The sequence below is a fragment of the Dromiciops gliroides genome, chromosome 3, assembly GCF_019393635.1.
Source record: "Dromiciops gliroides isolate mDroGli1 chromosome 3, mDroGli1.pri, whole genome shotgun sequence".
NCBI classification, from domain to species: Eukaryota; Metazoa; Chordata; class Mammalia; order Microbiotheria; family Microbiotheriidae; genus Dromiciops; species Dromiciops gliroides.
In genome coordinates, this window is record NC_057863.1 from 629,330,572 (window position 1) to 629,356,789 (window position 26,218).

Here is a 26,218-nt window from a genome sequence, read left to right on the forward strand (position 1 = left end):
AAGCAGCTTATGGGAAATGGAGTAAAGAAAAGCCAAGCCCACCCAGCATGCATTTCCTTTTTATGGAAGGAAACGATGCATGTTACCACACCTCAAATAAACAGTCAACTTAATTCTACTATCCATAAGGAACCACCTATTGCTGAATGGCTGAGACAGGAATCACGTTTATGAAGCTTTTACACCTATGTAATTCTATGCCTTGAAGTTTTCTTTGTCCATTTCTCTGTTGCTTGAGACCACATGCCTGCCCTCTGCTGGCTAATGGACAATCTGAGCGTTGTGTTTGCTGTTTAAGGGTCTCAAATGTTGTGACCGCTTAACCAGCTCACCTCTTCCCTGTGGATGAGGTACTTATCTGTTCTCTACCTCATCGAGATTGCTTCATGCTGTGAAAGCTTTTGGCCAGACAGTATAACATTTCGAGCTCCCACGGGCCCCTGAAAGTACCTTTGTAAACCACATGTCCAAAGGAAGAAGAAGCTGGGAATATCATACTCAGGTTGTTGGACTGAAAAACCCTCATTAGATGTAAGTCCAATATCCCAATATTACAAAGGCTCTGTTGTCTCATCAATGGGGGGAGGGTCCTCTTTACAATGACTAAAAATGGGCATCCGATAGAATAATAATCTAAATTGTTGGCTAACTTGAATGCTGTCGAATGGCTATCATATGCCAGGAAGGCCCTGTACAAAGCTCTACAAGACCTAGTCCCTCTTCTCAAGGAGATTCCAGTCCAACGGAGGCTCAGCAAGACATAACATATCACAATTACATAAGACAGGCGGTACATGGGGAAAAGCATTACTGGCCTGTAATAGGGAAAGCAGATGATGAAGTTGGTTCAGTTTGGGGAACTCAGTGGGAGACGTCAGTGGATAGTTGAGGGGTAGAAGAATTTGAGTGCCCTATGGGTCAGTATTGAAATGGCCAACTATGGATCCAATAAGGGAGCGGGAAAGGCAAATGAAGGCAGAAGAGGCCCAAGGGCTTTGAAGATTGGAGAAGGGTCAAGGGATACAGAGTGAGATAATTAGATATGCAGGACATCGTGCTCAGAAAAAGTCCCCCCCTAAAACCTTAGAGGTGGAGAAGTCTCAAGTGATGAAAAGATTTAAGATAAACTGGTACTTGTGAAATGAAACAGAGATGAAGGTAATAGGAGTTGATGTTGAAGAACTGAGTCAGAGTTAGCAGACATAAGGAGGAAATGGAGAGACATAATCGGGGTTAGGAGGGTGAGGTATGGGGTTGCTGTTCAGTCATTTCACTCACGTCCGATGCTTCATGACCCCATTTGGGGTTTTGTTGGCAAAGATACAGGGGTAGCTTGTCATTTCCTTCTTCAACTCATTTTTTTTGTTGTTGTTTTTGGGGTTTTTTTTTTTTTTGGTTTGGTTTGGTTTGGTTTTTTAGTGAGGCAGTTGGGGTGAAGTGACTTGCCCAGGGTCACACAGCTAGTAAGTGTTAAGTGTCTGAGGCCAGATCTGAACGAAGGTACTCCTGACTCCAGGGCTGCTGCTCTATCCACTGCGCCACCTAGCTGCCCCTTCAACTCATTTTGCAGATAAGGAAAATGAGACCAAAAGGATTAAGTAACTTGCTCAGGGTCACACAGCTAGTAAGTGTCTGAAGCCAGGATTTGAACTCAGGAAGATAAGTCTTCCTGACTCCAGATCTGGAATTCTATCCACACCTCGATGCCCTGAGGGAGGAGAAGATATTCCATTTTTTTTTATTCCCCCACAAGTTCCAGCAGAGCTGGTTTATTCCCCATAAAATCAGGGATGGAACAGTCATCGCTATTGTTGTAAATCAGCATCTTATATATAGGAAAGTGGAGCTCCTCTTAAAAGAAATCCACCCCACACTAGGAGCCATTTACCATGGACAGATACAGATATGTCAGAAGTCACTTCCAAACAGTAACAGCAATTTTAGCACTCTACCCGACCCCAAATTAAGTGGAAGTTCTCCATAAACATGAGGTCACAGAGTCTTCCTCTGAAAAATGATGTCCTGAGCACAAGTGTATCTTGAGAACTTCTGAAGAGGTCTTATAAAAAACCCAAAGGTCTCCCCATCCAGACCCAACGGGACCAACCAGATTTAGCCACTATGCCCCCTAGTAAATACCTCCTCTCACCTGCTGTGAACTCCCCTTTTATGTTATGCCTTCCCCTGTTAGAAGATTGTAAGCTCTTTGAGGGCAGGGACTGTCTTTCTTTCTGCTTGTGTTAGCATCTCCAGTGCTTTACCCAGTTCCTGGCACAAAGAAAGGGATTAACAATCACTTGTCATCTGACTGACTCAAACACCAAGCACGAACAGTTCAGAGTTCAAAATGAGGTGCTCTGAATGAAGAGAACAGGATGCTCAATGATGACAATTATATAAAGGAAAAACAGCCATAGAAGGCATTAGGTCTCAGAACAATGCGATGACCCATTTTGACTGTAGACAACTGATGGTGAATCAGATCTCCTTCCTCCTGGTGGAGAGGTGGTGGACGATGGAGGTGGGATGAAGTATCTGCTGTCAGATTCGGTCTATGTCTCAGTCTGTTTTGCCTGACTCTATTTCTTTGTTACGAGAGAGAGTTCATTCTGTGGAGGCGGAGGGTGGTATTAAGAAATGACAGCAATGTAGATAAAAGCATCAATAAAACATTTAAAAAAAACCCACTACAGTCTGAGAAATGCATGGCTGTTTATAAACCACATATATCCTCTGGCTTATTTTCAGTCTGAATCAGCCTTAGATAATGCTGTTGTCATCTGGGTTAAACTTGCTAAAGATATGAAGCAAAAAGCCAAGAACAACCCAGAAATGCTAAAGGTTCAGATAACTTAAGACAGAATTTAACAGCAGGGTACCTATAGCTAAGGATTTCTTTTCCCCTGAACCTTTCTTTACAGGGTTATCATAGCTCATGAGGGGATGGAAGGAGACAAGGCAGTGAATGGCAAACAAGTACTAAATTCCTTTCTGGCCTCCGTGACAAGAGAATAATAAAAAGATTATAGGTAATTTCTCCTCCTGAATTATAGAGGAAGTGCATGGATTCAGTGCTGACATAGAAGGGGCCTGGACAGGCTGCTCACCTCTTCTCTCAGTATTGCTGCTATCACTCAGAAGAAGGGGATGAAATGAATGACCTCCAGTGTACTCGCTGAGGGCACGGGAGAAGCTGGGCTAAGCTGTCATTAACGGCTGGCAGCTTCCTGAGCCACTGAAGCGGTCTTGGGAGACCAAATGTTTAGGGGTCATTTTGAATATGAACAGTGGAGATAAATTTTGTTATATACCATTTAAAGATAAGCCAATTCTGTAATAGATTAAAAAAAAAAAAGATTTAGCTTTACTGCTAAGGTACCGATGACTTTTGTGGCTTTGCCCAATGGGAAGACAGCAAATCCTCAAGGCAGGAAGTTAAAATATACAGCAGAGTTCTGTCAGCAGCTCTGCTGTAAGACGGGTGTGTGTGCGTGTGTGTGTGCGTGTGTGCGCGTGTGTGCACGTGTGTGTATGTGTGTGTAACTTGTGTGTTGTATTTCTCTTGTATTTTCGTTATTTCTCCCAATAGACAATAAAGTTCTTAGAAACACAGAACCAAAGAGTAAAAGTCCATAGCAAACACATTTTTCAGGTGTATGATGTGTCTGTCATGCTTTCCACTTGCCACAACAACCATATTCCAAGTAACCATAATCCAAAATACATACTACATCTTGGACTCAAGAGAGGACAAATGTAGAGAACCCTTTGAGCTGCTGTTCACTTTATTCCAGTGACGATAAAAAACAGATCATTCTCAATCACAGAAATTTAGACCTAGGCTTACTAAAATAGGTCGTTTTATTTAGGCAATAATGCCTTATGTTTGTACGGCACTTTAGTTTAGAAAGTATTTTCATGCACATTATTTCATTTGATTCACCCAACATTCCCTCCGAGGGAAATGTTATTCCTTCCACTTTACTGATGAATAAAGTTGTAATTTGATCAAAGTCACAAAAATATAGGTGAGACTAGAATCCAAGGCTTTCTGACTCCATTCAGCAATTCCCAGAGTCAGCTTCCTCCAAAAGAGAGAGAGAGAGAGAGAGAGAGAGAGAGATTACAAAGCACTCCCTTATATGAGCAGGCTGTCGAGTTGTGGCTGACTCTTTGTGAACATGTGGCCCATAGCACACCCATACTGTCGATAGGGTTTTCTTGGCAAAGGTACTGGAGTGGTTTGCCATTTCCTTCCCCCAATGGATTGAGGCAAAGAGGGGTTAACTGACTTGCCCAGAAAGGGCAAGGGTCACCCAGCTAATAAGTGTCTGAGGTCAAATTTGAATTCAGGTCTTCCTGAATCCACTGAGCCACCTAAGCTGCCTCTGTCAGAACATCTACTACAGCCTAATTAATATTCTTAAATCGAAGGAAAAAAGGAATCCAGTTCAACATTGTGGATTTTTTCTTATAAAATTTTTTTCACCATGTAAAATATTCACAAAAAAGCAGAAAATTCCAGCATGTAGTTCAGTCCTTTGAATCTAGTACTTTTGAGGAAGAGGAAAGAGAAAATATATCTAAGTGACTGGAAAACTGGTGGTAGTTATGAAGACTAATGGGGAATGTTGGCAGAGGGGTGCTCTTATATCTAAAGAAACTAGCACTTAATTCATTAGAGTAGACTGGTGGTCTGTTCAGGATTAATTTAATAGTCCTAGACACCCTGTCCAAAATGTACTCAAATGTCTCATGCTAAAGGATCCTAAAAGGGCTGGATTACTGGAAGGGATGTCATATAGGCCCATATGGTGCACATCTGGACAAAAATTAGGAAGTGAAAGAAATCAACTTCTCAAATCTGTAAGCAGGTGGTTGAAGCTTCCCAGGAGGCCGACTTGTGAAGGGCAACTGGGATGGTTGGGAAGTGATGCTTAGTTAAGGAACAACAAACATTCTTGCAAAATGATAAGGTGCTAGAGCAGGTCAGTATGTACCCGGCCAGGCGTCCAGAGCATGGCAGCCCACCTTTCTCTTGATAATTGTGTAATTTCTAAGACACTTAAATAATTCAGATTATTGTAACCAAGACATTTTTAATAATTCACCAAAACGACAGGCACCAGGTTTAAATTAATTAGACTCCACAGCCAAATTATGAGGTAGAAATTTACATGAAAATGACTCTTTGGAATCCAGGGCTGTAGGTAGGGAAAGCCTGCCAGGGACAATTATGCTGGGAAACCAAATGGGCACTACCTCAGCATGCAGGCAGCAAGATAATGACAAGGTGTTCATAAAATATATGGCAGCAATGAAAAACCAAGGCTAGGAGGGCCTTCCTACCCATCCATGGAGGAAAAACCTAGATTAAGTGGCCAAGAGACCTAGAGGAAAAGGGAAGCCTGTGGGGCAGGTTGGGGGCCAAAGCCTGGAGCATCTCTAGAGGTTCCCAGGCAAGTAGTCAGCAGCCCAGGGAAGTCAGCAGGTGGGGACTACAGATGCCTCTTGTTGGGGGTGGGGGATAATTTGGGGCTTTGAATGAGTTCCACAAAAGGTGGGGGCGGCTCTGCCTGTTTGGAAGATCTCCCTGCCTCAGAGGTAGAGGAGAGAAGAGGTTCATTTCTCCCCTCTCTGCTTGGGTGTGAATCATCCAGCTCTGCCCTGGGGGCAAAGCAGGACGAAGGAGGGAGGCTGGGGAGAGTTTGTAAGGGTCTATTCTCCGGGAGGGTTGGAATGATGAGCAGTGTGGGGGGGAGTTAGAAGCCAGAGCAGTGGGTTCAAATCCTATCCCTGTCCCCTGTGTGACCTTGGGCCAGTGCCTTCCTCTCTCTGGACCTCAGTTTCCTCCTCTGTAACATGAAGGGGTGGAGGAGGTGGGGTTGGATGACTTTTAAGGTCTCTTCCTTCCCTAGATCTGGGCCTCAGTTTCTTCCATTGTAAAATGGGGAGGGGGCATTGGCGCAGGCTCCAGACCACCCAGGATGCTTGCGTGCAGCCGGGAGCATCTCGGTCCATGGGTTTGGTAAAAAGCACATCTAGCCTGGGGTCAGGGGGGGGTTGTTTATTAAGTTCGGGGCGGGGGGTGTTACAGGTGATAGGTTACGAGAGCAATGACGGAAAGGGCTGCCAGGACCCCACGGCGGCCAGGTCAGTTAGTCAGCCAGCCCGTGAGTCGCAGGTCATCAACCCTCCCTCAACTCCAAGGCTCCTCCTCCGGTACCCGGCTTCCAGGCGCGAGTGCAATGACGCATGCGCGCTGCTGGGTTTGGTTTGGCAGGCGGGGCGGGGTTTGGAAGGGGAGGTCGGGAGCCCCTCGCGCCTGCGCCTGCGCCGGTGCCTGCACCGCAACTCCGAGGCGCCAGAGGCCGCTGTGGCGAGTAGCGTGCTGCCCCTCCGTGTGGCCCGGGCCCCTCAAGTTCCGGGGCGGGAGGAAGAGGAGGTGTCACGCCTCCCTCTAGTGAGCGGACCTTCCCGTCCGCCGGGGTGAAAGGTCGGGAAGATGGCGACGGCCTTGAGAGAGGAGGAGCTGGACAACGAAGACTATTACTCGCTGCTGAACGTGCGCCGGGAGGTGAGGCCCGCGAGCCGCCGAGCCCGGCAGGGGGGCGAGCAGGGGGCGCCGCGCCGGCCGAGGGCCCCGCCGCCGCCTCCGGGCGCCTGGGAGCGGCCTGAACGGGGAGGCCGCGTGCGGGGGAGCCCTCCATGCCCCACGCCGGCCCTGGGACTCCACGCAGACTGGCCGTGGTCACGCGCCCGGCGGCCCCAGGAGAGCCTTGGGGAGGGGCCTGAGAGCATTGAATGTCTCACCTGGGAATGGGCCTGAGAGCCCCGAATGTCACACCCGGGGAGGGACCTGAGAGCCTGGAATGTCACACCCGGGGAGGGACCTAAGAGCCTTGACTATCACACCTGGGCAGGGACCTGAGAGCTTTGAATGTCACACCTGAGCAGGGACCTGAGAGCCTTAAATGTCACAGCCAGGGAGGGACTTGAGAGCCTTGAATGTCACACCTGGGGCATTGAATGCCTCACCTGGGGAGTGGCCTGAGAGCCATTAATGTCTCACCTGGAGAGGGACCTGAGAGCATTGAATGTCACACTTGGGAGAGGACCTGAGAGCATTGAATGTCACACTTGTGAAGGGACCTGAGAGCATTGAATGAACATCACATCTGGGGAGGGACCTGAAAGCATTGAATGCCTCACCTGGAGAGGTACCAGAGAGTATTGAACGTCACATCTGGGGAGGGACCTGAAAGCATTATCAGTGTCAGACCCGAAGGGATTGTAGATCTGGGCTTCCAGAACTAGAAGGGGCCTGAGAATGTAGAACTATCAGAGCTGAAGGGTCTTTAGAGACCCTCTGGTCTAACACTTTCACTTTTACAGAGGAGGAAGTTAAGGCCCATAGGGGGAAACCGACTTGCACAGGGTCACACTAAGAGTAAGTGCCAGAGCCTGGATGAGGTAGGACGGGCAATGTGATCAACTCCATGTTACAGATGAGAAAAGCAGTGCTCAAAACGTACTAACCCAAGGTCACACATGGAATAAGTGTTGGAACAGGGAAACTGAACCCTGGTCTTGTAACTTCAAGACCAGTGTTGTTATTTTTTTTCCTCTAAAGGCTATTAATGAACATTTCTGAAAACGACTGGATTAGAAGTCATGGGACCTTTGTTTGAATCTGGTTGACTCCTCCGTTTGCTTTACTACCTGTTTGACCTTGGACAAGTCACTTCTCTTGGCCTCAGTTTCCTAATCTGGCAGAGGGTCTGAACTAATCGAGAACCACAAGGGACTTTAGAGGCCATCTAGTCTGACCCCTCTCATTTTTCAGATGAAGAAACTGAGGTCCAGGGAGATGAGTCAGTTTGCTCAAGGTCACCCATATAGTAAGCATCAGAGGATGAATCTGAATCTAGGTCCTCTGACTCTGGAACCAGTATTCCTTCCTTTGTCCCCTGACTTTCTAGGATCCGTCCAGATCTGTCTCCACGATCCTATGTCAGTCTTGATACCTTTTGTACTAATCACAGAAAAACAACCTTTGGCCAAGGGCATGAGGGGGACAGAGGTGACAGAGGTACTATGACTTCTTGTTCTTACTTTATAATGTATTTTTTTTTTTAGTGAGGCAATTGGGGTTAAGTGACTCGCCCAGGGTCACACAGCTAGTAAGTGTTAAGTGTATGAGGTCAGATTTGAACTCAGGTCCTCCTGACTCCAGGGCTGGTGATCTATCAACTGCGCCACCTACCTGCCCCTATAATGTATTGCTTAGCTTTGCTTCTCTGCAGTAATCTTAATTCTATATCCCATGTTTTCTGCCAGTGAAACAAAATCTTGCCAGTATTGGGGACTGTGCACATTGTCCCTTCAAGGCACTTCTGGACACTGTTAGTCTACCAAACCACAGACTGAAGCCTGTTGCTGCTAAGTCCTGTCTCTGACATTCAAACTCTGTGACCTTGGGCAAGTCAGTTTCCTTATTTGTAAAATGAGAACACTGGACTAGGCTCTAGTCTTTAAGTCTATAGTGTCTGTAGTCTCTAGACTAAGGCTATTTCAGCTCTGACATTCTCTGATTCAAATTTATATCAGTACTAAAAATTTCCTCTCCACTAAAACATTTTCTCAGGCACTCTTCTTTTTAGTAAGCATACAACTGTTGAAATAAGTGAAGTCAACATCAAATACTGCTCACTGGAGAAAAAACTACTTGTTCAAGTAACTAAATAGCCACGATTAAACCGTTTACAAATGTAGATGCATCAGTTTAGAGTCTGAAGGAATTGTAGAGATCATCTGGTCTCAGAGCATCATGGTGTACTTGAGGAAACTGAAGCCTGGAGAAGTTTAGTGGCTTACCCAAGGTTTCTCAGTATGTAGCAGTGGTAGCATTCAAACTCAGGCCCTTTGGCTACAAATCTATCACTCTTCTCACTGTACCATGAACAGAGCTATTGGCATTTGGTTAACTTTCCATTATCAATCATATTATCCCTCTTTTTCAATCTTCCTTGGCATTGTTCATCTTCACATCACATGTAGTTATAGATGAAATCTTTTTCAAGGAGGTGCCCTGGTTCCAAGGAAAGCATCTCTGTAGGATATCCCCATTGCATTTAAGCTATTCAAGCTTAAATCCATACTGAGACTTCTGAAACTCCTCTGTTTATGCTTTAGCTGATAACTGTCTTGTCTTAACATAGGAGAGAAGTTGGAAAGCTAACACTTAGATTTTGGGGATCCAGAGGTCATTTCTGAGGTCAGTCAGTCAGTCAACATTTATTAAGCACCTGCATTGTGGCAGACACTGTGCTAGGCACTGGAAGTGTTATTGAGGCTCTAGTCCTGACATGGGTTACCTTTAATGGTTTGGTTATTAACAGGGTTAACCTAAAACCTGATTTAGTTGACAAAAACGTGATATTGACATCTCTCTCTGGGCTGTTTTCAGTCTTGTTTTCTCCAGCTTGATGCTTGGGTAGAACCGTGGGAGAAGAAATTCATTCACATCAGTGCTGTTCAGTTATGTAGTTTCAGAGTTCCAGAGCTGAGTGTGTTCCTCAACTCTTTGAGACATCTCATGTGGAAGCAGTTTGAGAAATGAAACATACAGAAATCACATTTCATTTGAAGCCATTTGTCACATTTCAGATATTCTCTCAAGTTTACAGTCCAATGAATGAAACAGGAGACTAGTCAGACAACCAACCAAATTGTATTTTGAACATTAGCTGCTTATCCTGTAGTCTGTAATGAGCCTTGGCTTCTTTACCTTTCAAATAAGCCTCTGCTCCACAAGGTTGTTGTGAGTCTCAAATGAGAAAATGTGTGGAAAACCCTTTACAAGTTCTACAGCATGATAAGCACGTCAGTTATTATTAACAACTTACTTTCCCTGTGTATCTTAGACTTCCCCTCTTCAGAGTGGAGCCCTCATCAGCACATCTCCCACTGGGGCTGTGATTTATGACTCCCTGGGCATTTCGAGGTGCTCAGGATCTGACTGATCTCAGGAGATGATCCTGTTCCTGTAACTTGGTGAAAGAATTCCTTCATGGTGAATCGCTATGTTGTTGATCTATACAGCTTTATAGAAATTAAGATAGATTTCAGTCCTAATTCTATGCTTCTATAAAAATTCTCCAGTATTCTTACCATGTTTGAAAATCACTTAGCATAGGGGCAGCTAGATGGTGCAGTGGATAAAGCACCAGCCCTGGATTCAGGAAGACCTGAGTTCAAATCTGGTCTCGGACACTTAACACTAGCTGTGTGACCCCGGGCAAGTCACTTGACCCCAGTTGCCTCACCAAAAAAAAAGAAAAAAGAAAATCACTTAGCATAAAATGCAAAGGACAAACTGGATTTCTTGTTTTATGTCATACTTATGTATTGCAGATGCTAAATTTTTTAAGAAAGTTCAGTAAATCATAGACAGTTTGGATTTACCATTAGTTTATCATAGTTTTATTCAATGTAATTCTTTTCTTCTGGGCAAAAAGAAGTTGCCGGTTTGATCCAGTGACGATTCTGCACTTTACTCAACTCTACAGTGATTCCATTTTTTCAACTTTGTACAAGAACAAAGTCTATACTAATGACTACAGTATAAAAGGAAGAATGAATGGACAAAGAATCCTGATGAAAATTTAGAGTGATATACGTATAGATGATGGCCTTGTTTCATACTGGAAGGGGCCCCTGACCAGCTAGTCTAACCCTGTCATTTAACAGATGAGTAAATTCAAGCACAGAGAAGGGAAGGAACTTGCCCTGGGTCATGCTGCTACTAAGTATTCTGAAGCAGGATTCAAAAAACTCCAGAACTCTATCCACTGTGCCATTGAGCTGCCTCTTGTTAAGACATTTCATGGTTGTGGTGGTTGTTCAGTCATGTCTGACTTTTCATGACTCCATGGACTACAGCATGCCAGGCCCTTTTGTCCTCCACTATCTCCTGAAGTCTATCTCCCAAGTTCATGTTCATTGCTTCCATGACGTTATCCATCTCATCCTCTTCTGGCCCCTGCTTCTTTTGCCTTTAATATTTCCCAGCATCGGGGTCTTTTCCAGTGGGTCCTGTCTTCTCATTATGTGGCCAATGTTATTTAAGCTTCAGCTTTAGTATTTGACCTTTCAGTTAGTAGCCTGAATTAATTTCTTTAAGTATTTACTGACTTAATCTCTGTCCAATGGACTCTCTCTTTTTTTTTTTTTTTTTTGGTGAGGCAATTGGGGTTAAGTGACTTGCCCAGGATCACAGAGCTAGTAAGTGTTAAGTGTCTGAGGCCAGATTTGAACTCAGGTACTCCTGACTCCAGGGCCGGTGCTCTATCCACTGTGCCACCTAGCTGCCCCCCAATGGACTCTCAAAAGTCTTATTCAGCACCACAATTCAAAAGCATTGATTCTTCGGTGCTCATCTTTCCTTATAGTCCAACTCTCACAATCATACGTTGCTGCTGGACAAAACTACATAGCTTTGACTATATGGACCTTTGTTGGCAAGGTGATGTTTCTGCTTTTTAGTCTGCTGTACAGATTTGCCATCGCCTTCCTTCCAAGGAGCAAGCATCTTTTAATTTCATGGCTGCAGTCACTGGCTGTTATGATCTTTGAGCCCAAGAATATAAAGTCTGAGGCCGATTCCATTTCTTCTCCCTCTTTTTACCAGGAAGTGATGGGACCAGTTGCCAAGATCTTAGGGTTTTTAAATTTTTTTTAATTTTTATTTTTTGTGGGGCAATGAGGGTTAAGTGACTTGCCCAGGGTCACACAGCTAGTAGGTGTCAAGTGTCTGAGGCTGGATTTGAACTGAGGTCCTCCTGACTCCAGGGCCAGTATTTTATCCACTGCACCACCTAGCTGCCCCCCAAACTGAGTCTTTATTCTGCCTCTTTCTGATGAGTTCCTCAGATTGTTAAGTCACATGTCTTAACAGGTAACTCCAGGGGCAGCTAGGTGGCACAGTAGATAGAGCACCGGCCCTGAATTCAGAAGGACCTGAGTTCAAATCCGGCCTCAGACACTTGACACTTACTAACTGTGTGACCCTGGGCAAGTCACTTAACCCTCACTGCCCCCCCCCCCAAAACAAACAAAAACAAAACAGGTAACTCCAGTGGTCTTAAAGATGAATTGGTAGTGGGTAGCTAGGTGGCGCAGTGGATAGAGTACTGGCCCTGGAGTCAGGAGGACCTGAGTTCAAATCTGGCCTCAGACTCTTAACACTTACTAGCTCTGTGACCCTGGGCAAGTCACTTAACCCCAATTGCCTCACTAAAAAACTTTAAAAAAAAAAAAAAAGAAGAAGAAGATGAATTGGTAGACTTGGAGTCAGGAAGACCTGAATTTCAATCCTGCCCCCAACACTGAGTACCTGTGGGACCCTGGGGAGTCACTTAACTTCTCAGGGCCACGTTTTCCCCATGTGTATGAGGGTGTTGGACTTCATGGACAGCCTGGTCCTTTCTAGATCTCATCCTGTGATCCTGGAGGTGGAGCTTTTTCATTTTAGCAGGGAAGAAACTGAGACTCAGAGAAGTCAGGCCAGCGTCATTTAAGTCACCCGGCCTGGCTCCAAACCAAGGCCTTTTGGTTGTAAATTCACTTTTGTTCATACTGTACAACAGTGTTGTCTCCCCTCATAGGATGGATTCAGGGATTGTGGAGGGGTTTGAAGTACATGATCCCTACGGTTTGATCCAGTGAGGATTCTGCAATGTTATAAAACCTTCTGTAAAGCCTTCGTTAGGGGTCCAGTTATGCAGCTGGGGAAAAGATGAGGCAAGAAGGCATCATCCTTTACTCAACTCTACAGTGGGTCTGATGGCACAGTGCATAAAGAGCTGGCCTGGAGTCAGGAAGTCTCATCTTCCTGAATTCAAATCTGACCTCAGACACTTACTAGCTATGTGACCCTGGGCAAGTCACCTAACCTGGTTTGCTTCACTCCCTTCTGTCAAATGAGCTGGAGAAGGAAATGGCAAACCACTTTAGTCTCTCTAGAGAGAGTGTGTCTGCTGTTAGGAGTTGGATTATTTGTTTCTATTTCTCAGGCAAGGATAACATTCCGTCCCTGTATATTTGGAGAGTTCACACCTTGGAACAGGCTCTCTTCTTTCTGAAAAGTTTTGTTGATGTGCTTTGTGTTTTATTTTCCCTAATACCCCCCCCTCATTTAACCCTCCCTTGTAACAAGGGAAAAGTGATCAGTAAAAGTGACCGGCCATCTAACGGTGCATGACCATTCTGCCACTGTCATCTTCCACTTCTCCTTGGAGGGAAAAGTGTTGGTTCACTATCTGTTCTATGGGACCAGAACTGGTCATTGTGGTTCACCAAAGTTCAGCTGAAAAGGATCTTTTCTGATATGACAGTATCATCTCTATTGTTCTCGCTTGACTTACTTGCTGAGTCAAAAAATTTTTTTGCATATGAACAGTACAGAATGAAATCTCTTAAGTTTGGAGCTCTTCATTAAATAATGAAATTCCAGGTCAAACAGGGCCAGGTTATAAGGTCAAGAGAGTAACCTAAGATTTGGTATGACCAAAGTATCCTCTCCTTTCCATTGTGTCCTTTGAACCATCAGCCTGTTGTTAATAAACTGCCCTTGATATTAGACTTCGTCCTCTTGTGCACCTTCTGGTTTCTTACAGTCATAAAAACCTGGCTCCCCTCCAAAGGGAGGGAAACCTGTATCCCTCATCACCCTCTCCAGTATTGGATGCACCTTCCCTCAATCCTCTGTGTCCCACACTGGGCCAGGAGGTGGGGTAGGCCTGCTTCTTGATCCTCACTGCCATTTCTAGACTCTCCCCCTACCATTCTTACTCATCAGCTGCTCTTTTGAAATTCACTTCCTCCAAATATGTTACCCTATTCAAATCCCGATGGTTGTCCTCTCTCAACTACCTGTATAAAGCTTGTTTCTGCATAGTTATTTGCATGTTATCTCCCCCTTTAGATTGTGCACTTCTATTTTTTGCCTTTCTTTGTATCCCCAGTATTTAGCTTGGCTCATAATAGGCACTTACTAAATGTTTGACTGACTGACTTATTGACCTCCCTGGGTCATTCATTTTCCCTCTTTTCTCTAGGAGTTCACTGGATCAGTCTTATTTTCTATTCCAGTCTTTTCCGTATCTTCTGGGATTCCAATTTCCATGTTAATGTCCCCTCAGATTCCCTTAATTCTCAGTTCATCAACCTCCTCAGCTCTCCTGATCCATACCTTCCCTCCACTTCACCCACACATTGTTGTTCAGTCACAACTCTTCATGACTCCATGCCAGGCCCTTCAGTCCTCCACTATCTCCCTGAGTCTGTCCAAGCTCGTGTTCATTGCTTCGGTGGCCTTGTCTGTCCATTTCATCTTCTGCCCTCCTTTTCTTCTTGCGCTTTGTCTTTCCCACAGCATCAGGGTCTTCTCCATTGACTGTCATCTTATGTGGCCAAAGTATTTAAGCTTCAGCTTCAGTATTTGACCTTCTGGTTAGGAACCTAAATTAATTTATTTAAGTACTGACTCATTTGACCTCCTTACATTCAAGGGACTCTCCAAAGTCTTCTCCAGCATCATAATTTGAAGTGTTGATTCTGTGGTGCTCAGCTTTCCTTACAGTCCAATTCCCACAGCCATACACTGCTACTGGAAGAACCACAGCTTTGACTATATGGACCTTTGTCAGCAAGGTGGTGTCTCTGCTTTTTAGTCAGCTGTCCAGATTTGCCATAGCTTTCCTTCCGTGGAACAAGTGTCTTTTAATTTCATAGCTGCAGTTGCCATCTGCAGTGATCTTTGAGCCCAAGAATATAAAGTCTGACACTGCTTCTACTTCTCCTCCCCCTGTTAGCCAGGAAGTGATGGGAACAGTTGCCAAGATCTTAGTTTTTTTTTTTTGTTTTTTTTTTTTGGTGAGGCAGTTGGGGGTTAAATGACTTGCCCAGGGTCACACAGCTAGTAAGTGTTAAGTATCTGAGGCCAGATTTGAACTCAGGTCCTCCTGACTCCAGGGCGGGTGTTCTATCCACTGTACCACCTAGCTGCCCCAGTTTTCTTTTGATGTTAAGCTTCAAGCCAGCTTTTATAGTCCCCTCTTTCACCTTCATCAAGGGGCTTCTGAGGGCAGTTAGGTGGCACAGTGGATAGAGCACCGGCCCTGGAGTCAGGAGGACCTGAGTTCAAATCTGGCCTCAGACACTTAACACTTACTAGCTGTGTGACCCTGGGCAAGTCACTTAACCCCAATTGCCTCACTTAAAAAAAAAAAAGAGGCTTCTTAATCCCTCTTCACTTTCTCCCATCCCACATGTAGGGATGGTCCAATCTGTGATGTCATCATCACCCACAAGTGTCCCACATAGCCTCTGAAATTCCTGTTTCACAACATATAACCTGTCCTTGCTTCTTTGCTGCACCTCATGCCTCTTAAACAATTCTCTAGCCTCACTATAACTCCCAGGCAGATAGCCCTCCCTTAGGCTGTCACCTCTGCTTTGCTCTCATTTGCTTCAAATCTTTTTTTTTTTTTTTTGTGAGACAATTGGGGTTAAGTGACTTGCCCAGGGTCACACAGCTAGTAAGTGTTAAGTGTCTGAGGCTAGATTCGAACTCAGGTCCCCCTGAATCTAAGGCTGGTGCTCTATCTACTGTGCCACCTAGCTGCCCCCATTTGCTTCAAATCTTGATCTCCGAATTAATCCTTTATGCTGCCCCTGCCCTTGAATCCCATTGTCTTGTCACCGCTTACCCCTCTCCAAACCCAAACCCTGGAATCCTGCTGTGTATTGCTAGAAAAAGTCATAGAACTATATTGGCTGGTGCCTGATACATTGAGGTTATCTAATCTCAGTTAGGCCTGCCCTGCTGCACTCTATCACTCTCCCCACAGCAGCTGTCCCAAGCTCCCTCCCTCTTAGATGACACCAACAAATATTTTACTCAAAAAAATTGAAGCAAACACTTCCAATCACCTCTGTCTCGTGCCCCATTTTCTCTTCTTTTGCGCCAGTCTCAGAAGAGGTGGCCCTTTTCACCAAGGTGAGCCCCTCTCCTTGTACCCTTGATCCTATAGCACTCACTCCTTCAGTTATCCCTGTTCTCTCCCTAATTTTCTGCTTTTCTTTCTCCACTGACTTCTTCCCTTCTGCCCACAAACATTGCATGTTTTTCATCCTTAGCTTTCATTTGACCCTTCCATCTCGCACAGCCTTCAGACCAATCATAAAGCATAGATCCAGCCACTTCCTTTTCCAGAGGCTTCTAAATCTTGAGGATAAAGTATACACTCTCCTGTTTGGCATTTAAAGCCCCACACAATCCAGCCCTACCCAACCTGTCTTTCGGGTCTGTTTTTCCTTCTCAGGGACTCTGAATTCCAGCCCCTCTGGCCTACTTGCTGTCCTGGTACATGACATTCCATCTCCTGCCTCCCTGCATTGGCCATGGGGCCCCCCAATACTTGGAATGTTCTCCTTCCTCTCTACTTTGAGACCCTAACTCCTTAAGGTTCAGCCTAAATGCTGCCACCTCCCAGAGTCCTTTCCTATTTATGCCAGTTGTTCATGTCCCACCACCAATACCAAAAACAACTTTGTGTTTATTTTGTATGGATTTGTATTTAATTTCTTGTGAGCATGTTGTATTTTTATTGAGGGGCTTAGTTTAGATAGTGTGAAGGCACCTTCCAGCTCTGCCTCTGATCTAGTGACCCAGCATAGAAATTCCAAGTTCTCATAGGCTTATTCAGGGAAAACATTGACCTCATATGTGCTGCTGAAGATCAGAAGGAAGGGTATTGGAAATAAGAGAACGGGTTGTCTTCCCCGTGTCTCTAGCCTTGGTTTGTTGTCATGGAAAGATAAAACTTGGTATCCAGGATCCACCCCCATTGGAACCTCTGGCCCAGTAGATATCAGAAAGATGTGCTTGGACAAGAAGATAATGATCAGCCTTAAAATTCAGGTACAACTGGGCTTCTTCAAGTAGTCATCTGTAGCCAGCTGCTTTAGAAGCCATTTATATATCCATCCTATGCAGAGATCATTGGATTTACAGGTGGGATGGGATCTCTAGTTCCTAGTGGAACCCAAACCAGATTAAAGCATAATAGTTAACAGAATAAATAAATTAAATACAATAAATAAATAAAAATACAGTAGAACATAGGAAGTGTTAATATGTGATTTTCTGTGGTAATGTCGTATTTGAGCTTGATACAACTGATTAACATATGGGGAAATTGAGACAGAAAGAGTTGAAATGACTTGTTGAAATGACTTGACTCTTGGAGTAAATAAAGAGTTTAACAAAAAAAAAAGATTAAAAAAAGTTTAACTAGTTTTATTTGTCGAAAGTTTACTGTGCTCAGGTTTCACAGGATGTCCTTTTGTGTTAGTATTTTGAGATTGTGTTGGTTTAGAGCTGGTTCCATCTAGTACAGCCCCTCCCCCTCTTTTCTCTAATAGGGAAACTGTGACCCAGAAAAAGTAGGACTTGCCTAAGACCACACAGGGGCAGAGCTAAGAATCAAACCTAGGTTTCCTGGTTCAAATCTGGTTGCATGTATATTTTTATAATTCTTCAGGTTTCATCTTTCAGGACAGAAGAGTCTTTTAAAAAAAAAAAAAAAACCACCCCTGTTTAGTTTCCTAAGTGTGGCATGAACATTGAATTTCTGAACCATGGGGACATTGGCTGAAGCAGATCATTTTAGGAGAAATACTGTAAAAGGAAGTAGTTCTTACAATGGATAATGCATTTATTGAAGTTTCTCTCAAGTGGTAGTAGAAGACAAAAACACAAATAGGCGTCTATTCCTCCAGAGTTCAGCCGTTACACTTTTACTCTCTTTTTACACTCCTTCCAGTCTCATGGCTTGAAGAGACTAGGCTATCTAGACAGTATCTTTTCAGTTCTTTCTTCTGTAATTTTTGTTTTGGGTTGTTGTTGTTTTTCCCATTTTTTTCCTCTAGTGCTCTCAATTCATTTGTTTGTTTTGTTTCTGTTTTTGTTTTTGTTTTTGTTTTTGTTTTTTTGTGAGGCAATTGGGGTTAAGTGACTTGTCCAGGGTCACACAGCTAGTAAGTGTTAAGTGTCTGAGGTCGGATTTGAACTCAGGTCCTCCTGACTCCAGGGCCGGTGCTCTATCCACTGTGCCACCTAGCTGCCCCTCAATTCATTTGTAAAAACATTTTTAACTCTTTTTCATCTTCTGAGAATTCTAGTTCAATTTGTGCCCATGCTTTATTTTTCTTTGAGATTTCGTCTGAAGCTGTGTTTCACTTATTTTTGTCACCCTGATAGCTTTTTATTCTTTTGGGGGGGGGGGGCAATGAAGATTAAGTGACTTGCCCAAAGTCACACAGCTAGTAAGTATCAAGTGTCTGAAGCCGGATTTGAACTCAGGTCCTCCTGAATCCAGAGCCCGTGCTCTATCCACTGCGCCACCTAGCTGCCCCCAACCCTGATAGCTTTTTATAGTGGGATTCTTTTTGTTTGTTTGCTCATTTTTCCAGCCTACTCCCTGACTTTGGACTTGATGTTAGGACTGGGCTCTGTGCACTTGTGGAGAAAAGGTCTGGGGAGTCCTCTTGCTGTTTCTTGTGGTATTGAATGTTCTATTATTCCTGGCTCTTAGGGACAGTTTGGGGACCTGCAAGCTCTCAGTGCTCCCAGAGTGGTCTGATCCAGGGTACTGTCTCATTGCTGTACCTCTGGTCTGAGCTCTGAACAGGGAAGGGGAAGGGAAGGGCATTTCTGTGAGGCTTCCTCGGTGTCAGGCACTGAGCTAAGTGCCTTTTACAAATAAATATTACCGGGGCAGCTAGGTGGCGCAGTGGATAAAGCACCGGCCCTGGCTTCAGGAGTACCTGAGTTCAAATCCGGCCTCAGACACTTGACACTTACTGGCTGTGTGACCCTGGGCAAGTCACTTAACCCCCATTGCCCCACAAAAAAAAACAAAACAATAAGACAAATAAATTTTACCTCGTTGATCCTCACAACCCTCTTAGATGGGTGCAGTATCCCTGTTTTACAGGAGAGCAGTAGTTGACTGCTGGACTTGGCCACTGCCATCTAGCTGGGAAGCACTTTTGGTTCAGAGTGACAGAACTGCAGGCTTCACTTTGGTCTGGGATTCCTGCCCTGCTTATTCTTTGTAGGCTTTAGATCGGGCTAGAAGCTGGAACCACGTCCTCCTCGTTCTTAGGGGGCCAGGTTAGGTAGCAGCTGCTGGCTTCTGAACTTGCTCCTCTCTCAGTACACCACCCAGGGCCTATCACTGTTCCTTCTCCTAGAACAGCACCCCCTAGAGACAAGTCGTCTTCTTAGTCATCCCCAGATCTGTGACCTGAAACTGGCTAGTGACCAACAAAGCCGCCAGTTGGCATCTGTTCCTGCAACCTGTACGAGGTCACAGTGTCCTGGTATAGATCAGAGACTTGGTATTGCTGAGTGCATACCCCTCCCAGAGTTGGCACTCCATTGCAATCCTGGCCAAACCTCAGTGTCTACTGACCTCTTTATCTGTTTCCCTGTGCTTACCTGGCCAGAAAAATGACTCACCGACTTATTCTTGGATTTCTCCATTCAGTCTGGTGCATTTTTTCTAGATCTCTTTGAATGAGTTTGGGTTGAGGGGAACTCTTCCTGCTACTCTGCCATCTTGGTTCTGCCCTCTTATCTAGGCAATCTCATTCATAAATCTCTCCAAACATTTAAAAAAATCATTTGTGTATCCTATCTGTGCCATCTCTTTGGGTTATGTGTTTGATAAATTTTATTTGCCCTATGCTTACATCAGCCAAATCTCAAAAGTTGATCTTCTTCCTAGTATTTCACTCAATACATGAGTAAATTCCCTTTTTAACATCCTTCTCTTTGGCAGGTGTAATACTTGGAGCAAAACCAAAGTAGCATCTTGTCAGGGAAAGATAGGGGCCCCCTGGGGTAGAGGAAGGACTCTATCCAGGGGGCCCTTTGGGGTATACAGCCACATCGAAAACTAGAAAAAGTAGAATTGTAAAACTTTTGGGGGGGAGCAGGGCAAAGGGGGCTAATTGACTTGCCCAGGATCACACAGCTATTGTCATGTATCTGAAGCTGGATTTGAACTCAGGTTCTCCTGAATCCAGGGCCCGTGCTTTATACGCTGTGCCACCTAGCTGCCCCATAAAACTCTTTTAAAATAACTTTCCATACTATTGTGCATTAAGAAATAGCAAATATAAAGTAGACAGAACTATGATTCGATTTGTATGAACTGATGCAGAAATACACGCTACCAGAAGAATGACTTACAGAATAACTACGACATTGTGAATAAAATGCCACTAAAAGAAAGGCAAATTGTGAGTAATCCACCAATACTCTGAGAGAATATGCCTGCAACATCATAGCAGAAAGGTGGAGGGACATGTTGTATTCCTTGTCAGGAGGGGTCACTCTAGGTCACTGTGTTGGGTTTGGGTTTTTGTTTCTGCTTCATTATTTTTCTTTGTTTTAAGGGAGAGTTCATTATGGGAAAAGGGTTCCCAGAAGTGACTGTGATGTCGAGTTAAAGGCATTGAACAAAATGTGTTTGTAGATATGTAACATTTTATATATTTGTATATAAATAAAATGGGGGGGGCATCAGGGAGCCTAGTGATTGACTGTGCGTCTGTTGTCCTGAGATCCAGGCTAGGAAAAGTTTGTCACTAAATTGGCCCTGGCTACTTTGGATGACCCTCTTGAAAGGGGCTGTGCTCTGCATTGGTGGAAGGAGTAGCACACCAATGAAATTATGGGTCCTTAAAACATCGAAGTTCGCATAAATCAGCAAGAGGATGGGCTACAATCATATTGATCATTGAGAATTATAGAGGTCAAAATGTAGCTCTCAGATCTGCGCTTTAATAGTGATACAACTATACAAATGAACCTGGAGCATTATCTCCAGTCCCAGTATCTTATCTTAGCCCCAGGCCTGCATCTCTAGCAGTCCACTGGACATCTCTACCTGGATGCTTCATTCTTATTTCAGAGTCAACTTATTAGAAACTAAACCCTTCACATAGCTCTCAAATCTGGCGCTCTCCAGTTTACTTTTCTGTGAATGGATGCCACTCTTCTCTCAGACACTGAGGCTTGAGAACTTAGAGACATCTTTGAGTCGTGCTCAAGCAGTCAGTATACGAAGTACCTACTGTGTGACTAGCATTGTGCCAAGGACTGTCTCATATATCCAATAAGTCACTAAATCCTGTGGTGTCTTCTTTCTCTCACATCTACCCCATGATAGTTCCAGGCTCTTCCTTAGAGCAGGCCCTCACGAAATCACAGAATTTTAGAGTTGGGAGGTATCTCAAAGGTCTAGTGCTATCCGTGCCCAGAAGGAGTCCCTCCTACAATGTACTCTGCTGGTGGTCATCAGACCACTGTTTGAAGGCTTCCAGATGCCCACTGTGTAACACTTTAATTACCTGCCTGGCCTGTTTACTAGACTTTCTAGTAAAAAGGCTCCTCTTTTTCCTCTATATCACTTCACTCACACATCCTAAACAAGATATTCCTATCAAGGACCCTTTACTCCAAATCTTTAATGACTTCTCACAGCTTATGATGTAAAGTTCAGACCTCTTGGCTTAATTTTCAAGGCCTCTATATCCTGTCCTTATTCTGCCCATCTATTCCACTTAACCTACTCTGAATATGAATTCATCACTTCATCTGATCTAGTTCCTCTGATCACTAATCAGCCATGCTTTTAGCTGCTTCTGTGCTTCCTCTATTCATGTTGCACCCCCCCCCCTTCTAACTTTTTCTCCACTTATCTAAATCCTATCCCATCCTTCCAAAGCCAGCTTAAGGCTTGTCCTCTTCCATGAAGCCTCAGACTATTCTCGCCCATATTGGTCTCTCTTCTGTTGGCATTGTGACCTGCTGTCATGTTATGTAACTATTTCATATTCCTATATGTTCCTGTTTCTTCAACAGGATTATGCATTTCTTATTGGTAGTCTTGTCCCAACTTTCCCATCTTGTTTTAATGGAATTTAATGTTTTAATCCACGTGTAAGACTTCTTACTAAGGGATGTTAAAGATCATCCTTTTGTAAAACAATTATAATTATTCCCATATTTATTTGCTGTGTAAATCCAGATCTTCATAGTCATTTTGGGACCCCAAAATAAAGGAAGAGTCTATCTATAGGATTCATCAAAGTTCCATTTTCCTTGCTAAAAAATGAAAAGAGTAGCCCTCCCTTTCCTAACTTTGTCCTTATTTCTGTCTAGCAAACACTGATTATCTACCCCGATGGGTCACCGATTCAAAGAACAAAGGCTTTTTACTTTTTTGGGTGCTAATATCAATGGTGGTGTTGGCAGGAATGAACCAGTTTCTGTTGTATAAGCCTCAGGATTGTGATACCTTGGGTAGCTTTCCTGTAAATTTTTTAAAAAATGAAATGCAGCTAAATTTTTATGTTTTAAATGAGACCAATACTTTTCTGAGGCATTTCTAACTCTTCCTTGCCAGGGCAGGCATGACAGAATCATATCCTAAAGTAGACCCATCACTGCAGCTTCCTTGGCTCACCTCCACCCCACTGTGCTGGTCTCTTGGAAATTGGGAGATTCTCAGTACATTCTGGTGTTTACCATTTGGAGATGAGCTGTTTGTGTTGAGTCCTTCATAGGCTTCCCAAAAGCTATTCTAAATGATCATGAGAAAAACTATGTTGTATGTCAACAAGGAAAAAATAGAACTGGAGTAATGTAGGAACCTAGATCCTCTGATGGTGATTGCTCTGGGCTTTTATTCTGCTATGAAATAGCAGAACTCAGTGAGGGGAAGGATGTTACTGAGTCCAGAGCAACTGATTTATGTCTAGTCTTCTTCCCCCACCCCCACCCCCAAATGACTTTTTTAATAGATTCATCTCCATGACTATGACAGATACCATGAAATGACCTTTTCTCTCCATCAGAAACCAGCCCTTACTCAACATCAAAAGCAGCAGTGTTGTGTTGATGTTAACTAGCTATGAAATCTCCCCTTTTTTCATTAAAACGTATGAGCCCTGAGCATCACCCAAAAAAAAAAAAAAAGATTTTTATTAGCTGATGCAGTTTTAAAAATCAGATTAGCGTCGAGCATATGGGCAGTGATGAATCTGCAATGGCAGTCGTTAGGCAAACTTCCCAATATTCAGTAGAATGTGGTTTGCTGGAGCTCAGTTGCTAACGTACAATAATGGAGATATAACTTTAAAGTTTGAGTTTGAAATTATGTGCCCTAAACACATAAAAGTGGAGGCTGTATCACGCCTATTAGGAATTTAAGTGTTGAATGTTCTGATCATATGGTATACCATATCATATGGTACCGAGTCTCAGTCATTTTGAACCAGAGATGGCATGGCCCTGACATGAAGATGCCTGCTGCTCCTGCATTCTCCTGCACATACTGACTTTGTATTATGGATGAAGAGAGAAGCCTAGCAGACTGCCATCATTTAGCTTTAGGTGTAGGTTTCTCCCCATCACATTGATGCTAGAGCTAGGCTGTTTTTCTTACAGGACCTATGGAATCTCAAATCTTAGAGCTGAAAGAGAGCTCTGTATTTGTCTAGTCCAATCTGTACCTGAAAAAATTCCCATTACAGTCTACCTCACCAGTGGCCATCCAGCCAGAAGTTGGATGAAGACCCTCAGGGAGGGGGAATCTCTTCTATTCCCAAGGCAAACCATCCCGCTTTGGGATAGCTCTTATTGTTAGGAAGTTTTGCCTTGTCAGACAGAAACACACCTATGCAATTGACTCCCATTGTTGCTGGCGGCTCTTCTTTCTCATCTCTCTTTCAAGAGATAACTCTTCAGATACTAAAAGACCGCTGTCCTTTCCTCCTTCCCTTGCTTGGTTGCTTGCCTTTAGATGCTGTCCAGTTCTTCAGTCTCCTTCAGCCATAGTTTTATCTGTGTGAAAAGGTAACAACTATGTTGGATGATTATTTGCTTCAAGGGAGCAAATGGAACAAAACTGCCTTAGGGACCAAACCCAAGATTATCCACTTCTTTAAAATGCATCTTGACCACATCTGTATACTGTTGGAGTCAATGCCAGGGACCACTCTTTCCAGATTTCTGCAAATGAAAGTGGCTTTTACTCTTCTGTAATACCTAATCTAAAAATTATAGTAGGTTACTAAACTTTACAATCATGTCACAGAGGACTCATTCTCTGGCAATTTTATAGTGTATAAAGGCTTAATTTATAATAGATTTATTTTCTTGGGAAAATGGAGAGTGATTGAAGGTGATGGTGAAACTTTTCAATTCTTAAATAGAGAATGATGCACCTCTTAATTTTGTCCCAGAGTTTTAGAAAAAAGAATATAACTTAAAACATCATTAGTGACTTATGTATCTCATTACATTTTGAAATGTTGTCAGTATTTTTACGGGAGTGAGAGAGGTTATCATTTATGAAATATTGAACCAATGACCTTAGCTATTCAGTTATGATGAAAGGCCCAATCTAACATTTTATTGAACATGATACTTATGAAAAATGAAACTTCTCATTTCCATTACTTAATCAATAGCACATTAAGCCATTTATTAATTTGATTAAAGAAGGTCATTGCAGAACTGAGTGTCCCACTCCCTTCTTATCTAGTTTAATTTTAATAACCAAGAAATAGCAAGATAGTCTTACACTTACTCCATGGAGCCATGCAAGTCCAGCTAATCTTGTTTGCTGCCTGCATGTGAGAAAGTAAAGAAAAATCACAGTCTGGGAAACAGCAAACCATTTTGAATAGCTTTTAAGATAGAATCAAGGTCTTCTCTCAGTTATCAAATTAGTTAGCTGGTAAAGACACCTTGATCAATATATGTATTTCAAACAATAATTCATAAGAGCAAGCAGAATTTACCTGTATTTCAGTAAATCTATTAATAAGCATATGGTAAGCAAACAAATTATTAATTAAACTAGTGATTAAAGATGTCAGGAAGATATGGACCCAAGATTAAAAAGGAAAACAGGATGGTTTGAACTTTAGAGAGGAGACTATTAAAACTCCAGCAGGGGGGGCAGCTAGATGGCGCAGTGGATAGAGCACCGGCCCTGGAGTCAGGAGGACCTGAGTTCAAATCCGGCCTCAGACACTTGACACTTACTAGCTGTGTGACCCTGGGCAAGTCACTTAACCCTCATTGCCCTGTGCAAGGGGGAAAAAAATCTACTTTGCCACTTGCCAACTGTGTCACTTCAGGCAAGCCATCCTCTCTGGATCTCAGTTTCTTAATCTGTGCAATGAGAGACTTGGGTTTGATGACTCCTCAGATTCAGTCATTTTCCAGTCCTGTCTGCCTCTTTGTGACCCTCCTTCAGGTTTCTTAGTGGTTTGCCATCTCCTTCTCCAGCTCATTTTACAGATGAGGGAAGTGACTGGAGCAGGGTCAGCCAGCTAGTATCTGAGGCCAGATTTGAACTCAGAAACTCCAGGTTTAGCTCTATGCACTACACTATCTAGCTGTCCACATAATCTTAAGTAGGAATGAAAAAATCCTTAGAAATTATAGATAAGGGGCAGCTAGGGGGCGCAGGGGATAGAGCACCAGCCCTGGATTCAGGAGGACCTGAGTTCAAATCCGGCCTCAGACACTTGACACTTACTAGCTCTGTGACCCTGGGCAAGTCACTTGACCCCAATTGCCTTGCCAAAAAGAAAAAAGACAGAAAAAAAAAGAAATTATAGCTAAATTCAGTTTTTAAATGGGGATGGATTAAATATTAAATGTATTTTAACTTCCATTGAGAAGTTGTTGTTCAGTTGTGTGTTCAGTCTTTGTGACTCCATGAACCAAACTGTCCTCAGAGTTTTCTTAGCAAAGATACTAGAGTGGTTCTGCCATTTCCTTCTCCAGTGGATTAAGGCAAGTGGATTGAGATTAAATGACTTGTCCAGGGTCACACAGCTAGTAAATGTCTGAGAACTCAGGTATTTTGACTCCAGGCCCAACACTCTGCTGACCGAGCCATCTAGCTGTCCCACCATTGAGAGGTATAGGTATTCAAATGTATAAATAAGAGCATAAGAGAAAAAATAGTAAAGATCACTCCAGATAAATGAAAAGCCTCCAAGAAATTTTAAAATGAGTATTTCTCTGATAACCTCTGTTTACATTTGTTCCTGTCTC

The 26,218-nt window shown here is 43.6% G+C and overlaps 1 protein-coding gene across 1 annotated transcript in view; it reads left to right on the top strand.

The window, feature by feature from the left end:
- The first annotated feature begins 6,445 nt into the window (after nt 1-6,445).
- DNAJC11 (DnaJ heat shock protein family (Hsp40) member C11) overlaps nt 6,446-26,218 on the top strand; it is a 73,268-nt gene continuing 53,495 nt past the window's right edge. Inside the window, exon 1 of the mRNA XM_043994270.1 lies at nt 6,446-6,577. Within this exon, the coding sequence (XP_043850205.1) occupies nt 6,506-6,577 (72 nt within the window). The 5' untranslated portion in view covers nt 6,446-6,505. The remainder of the gene's footprint in view (nt 6,578-26,218) is intronic.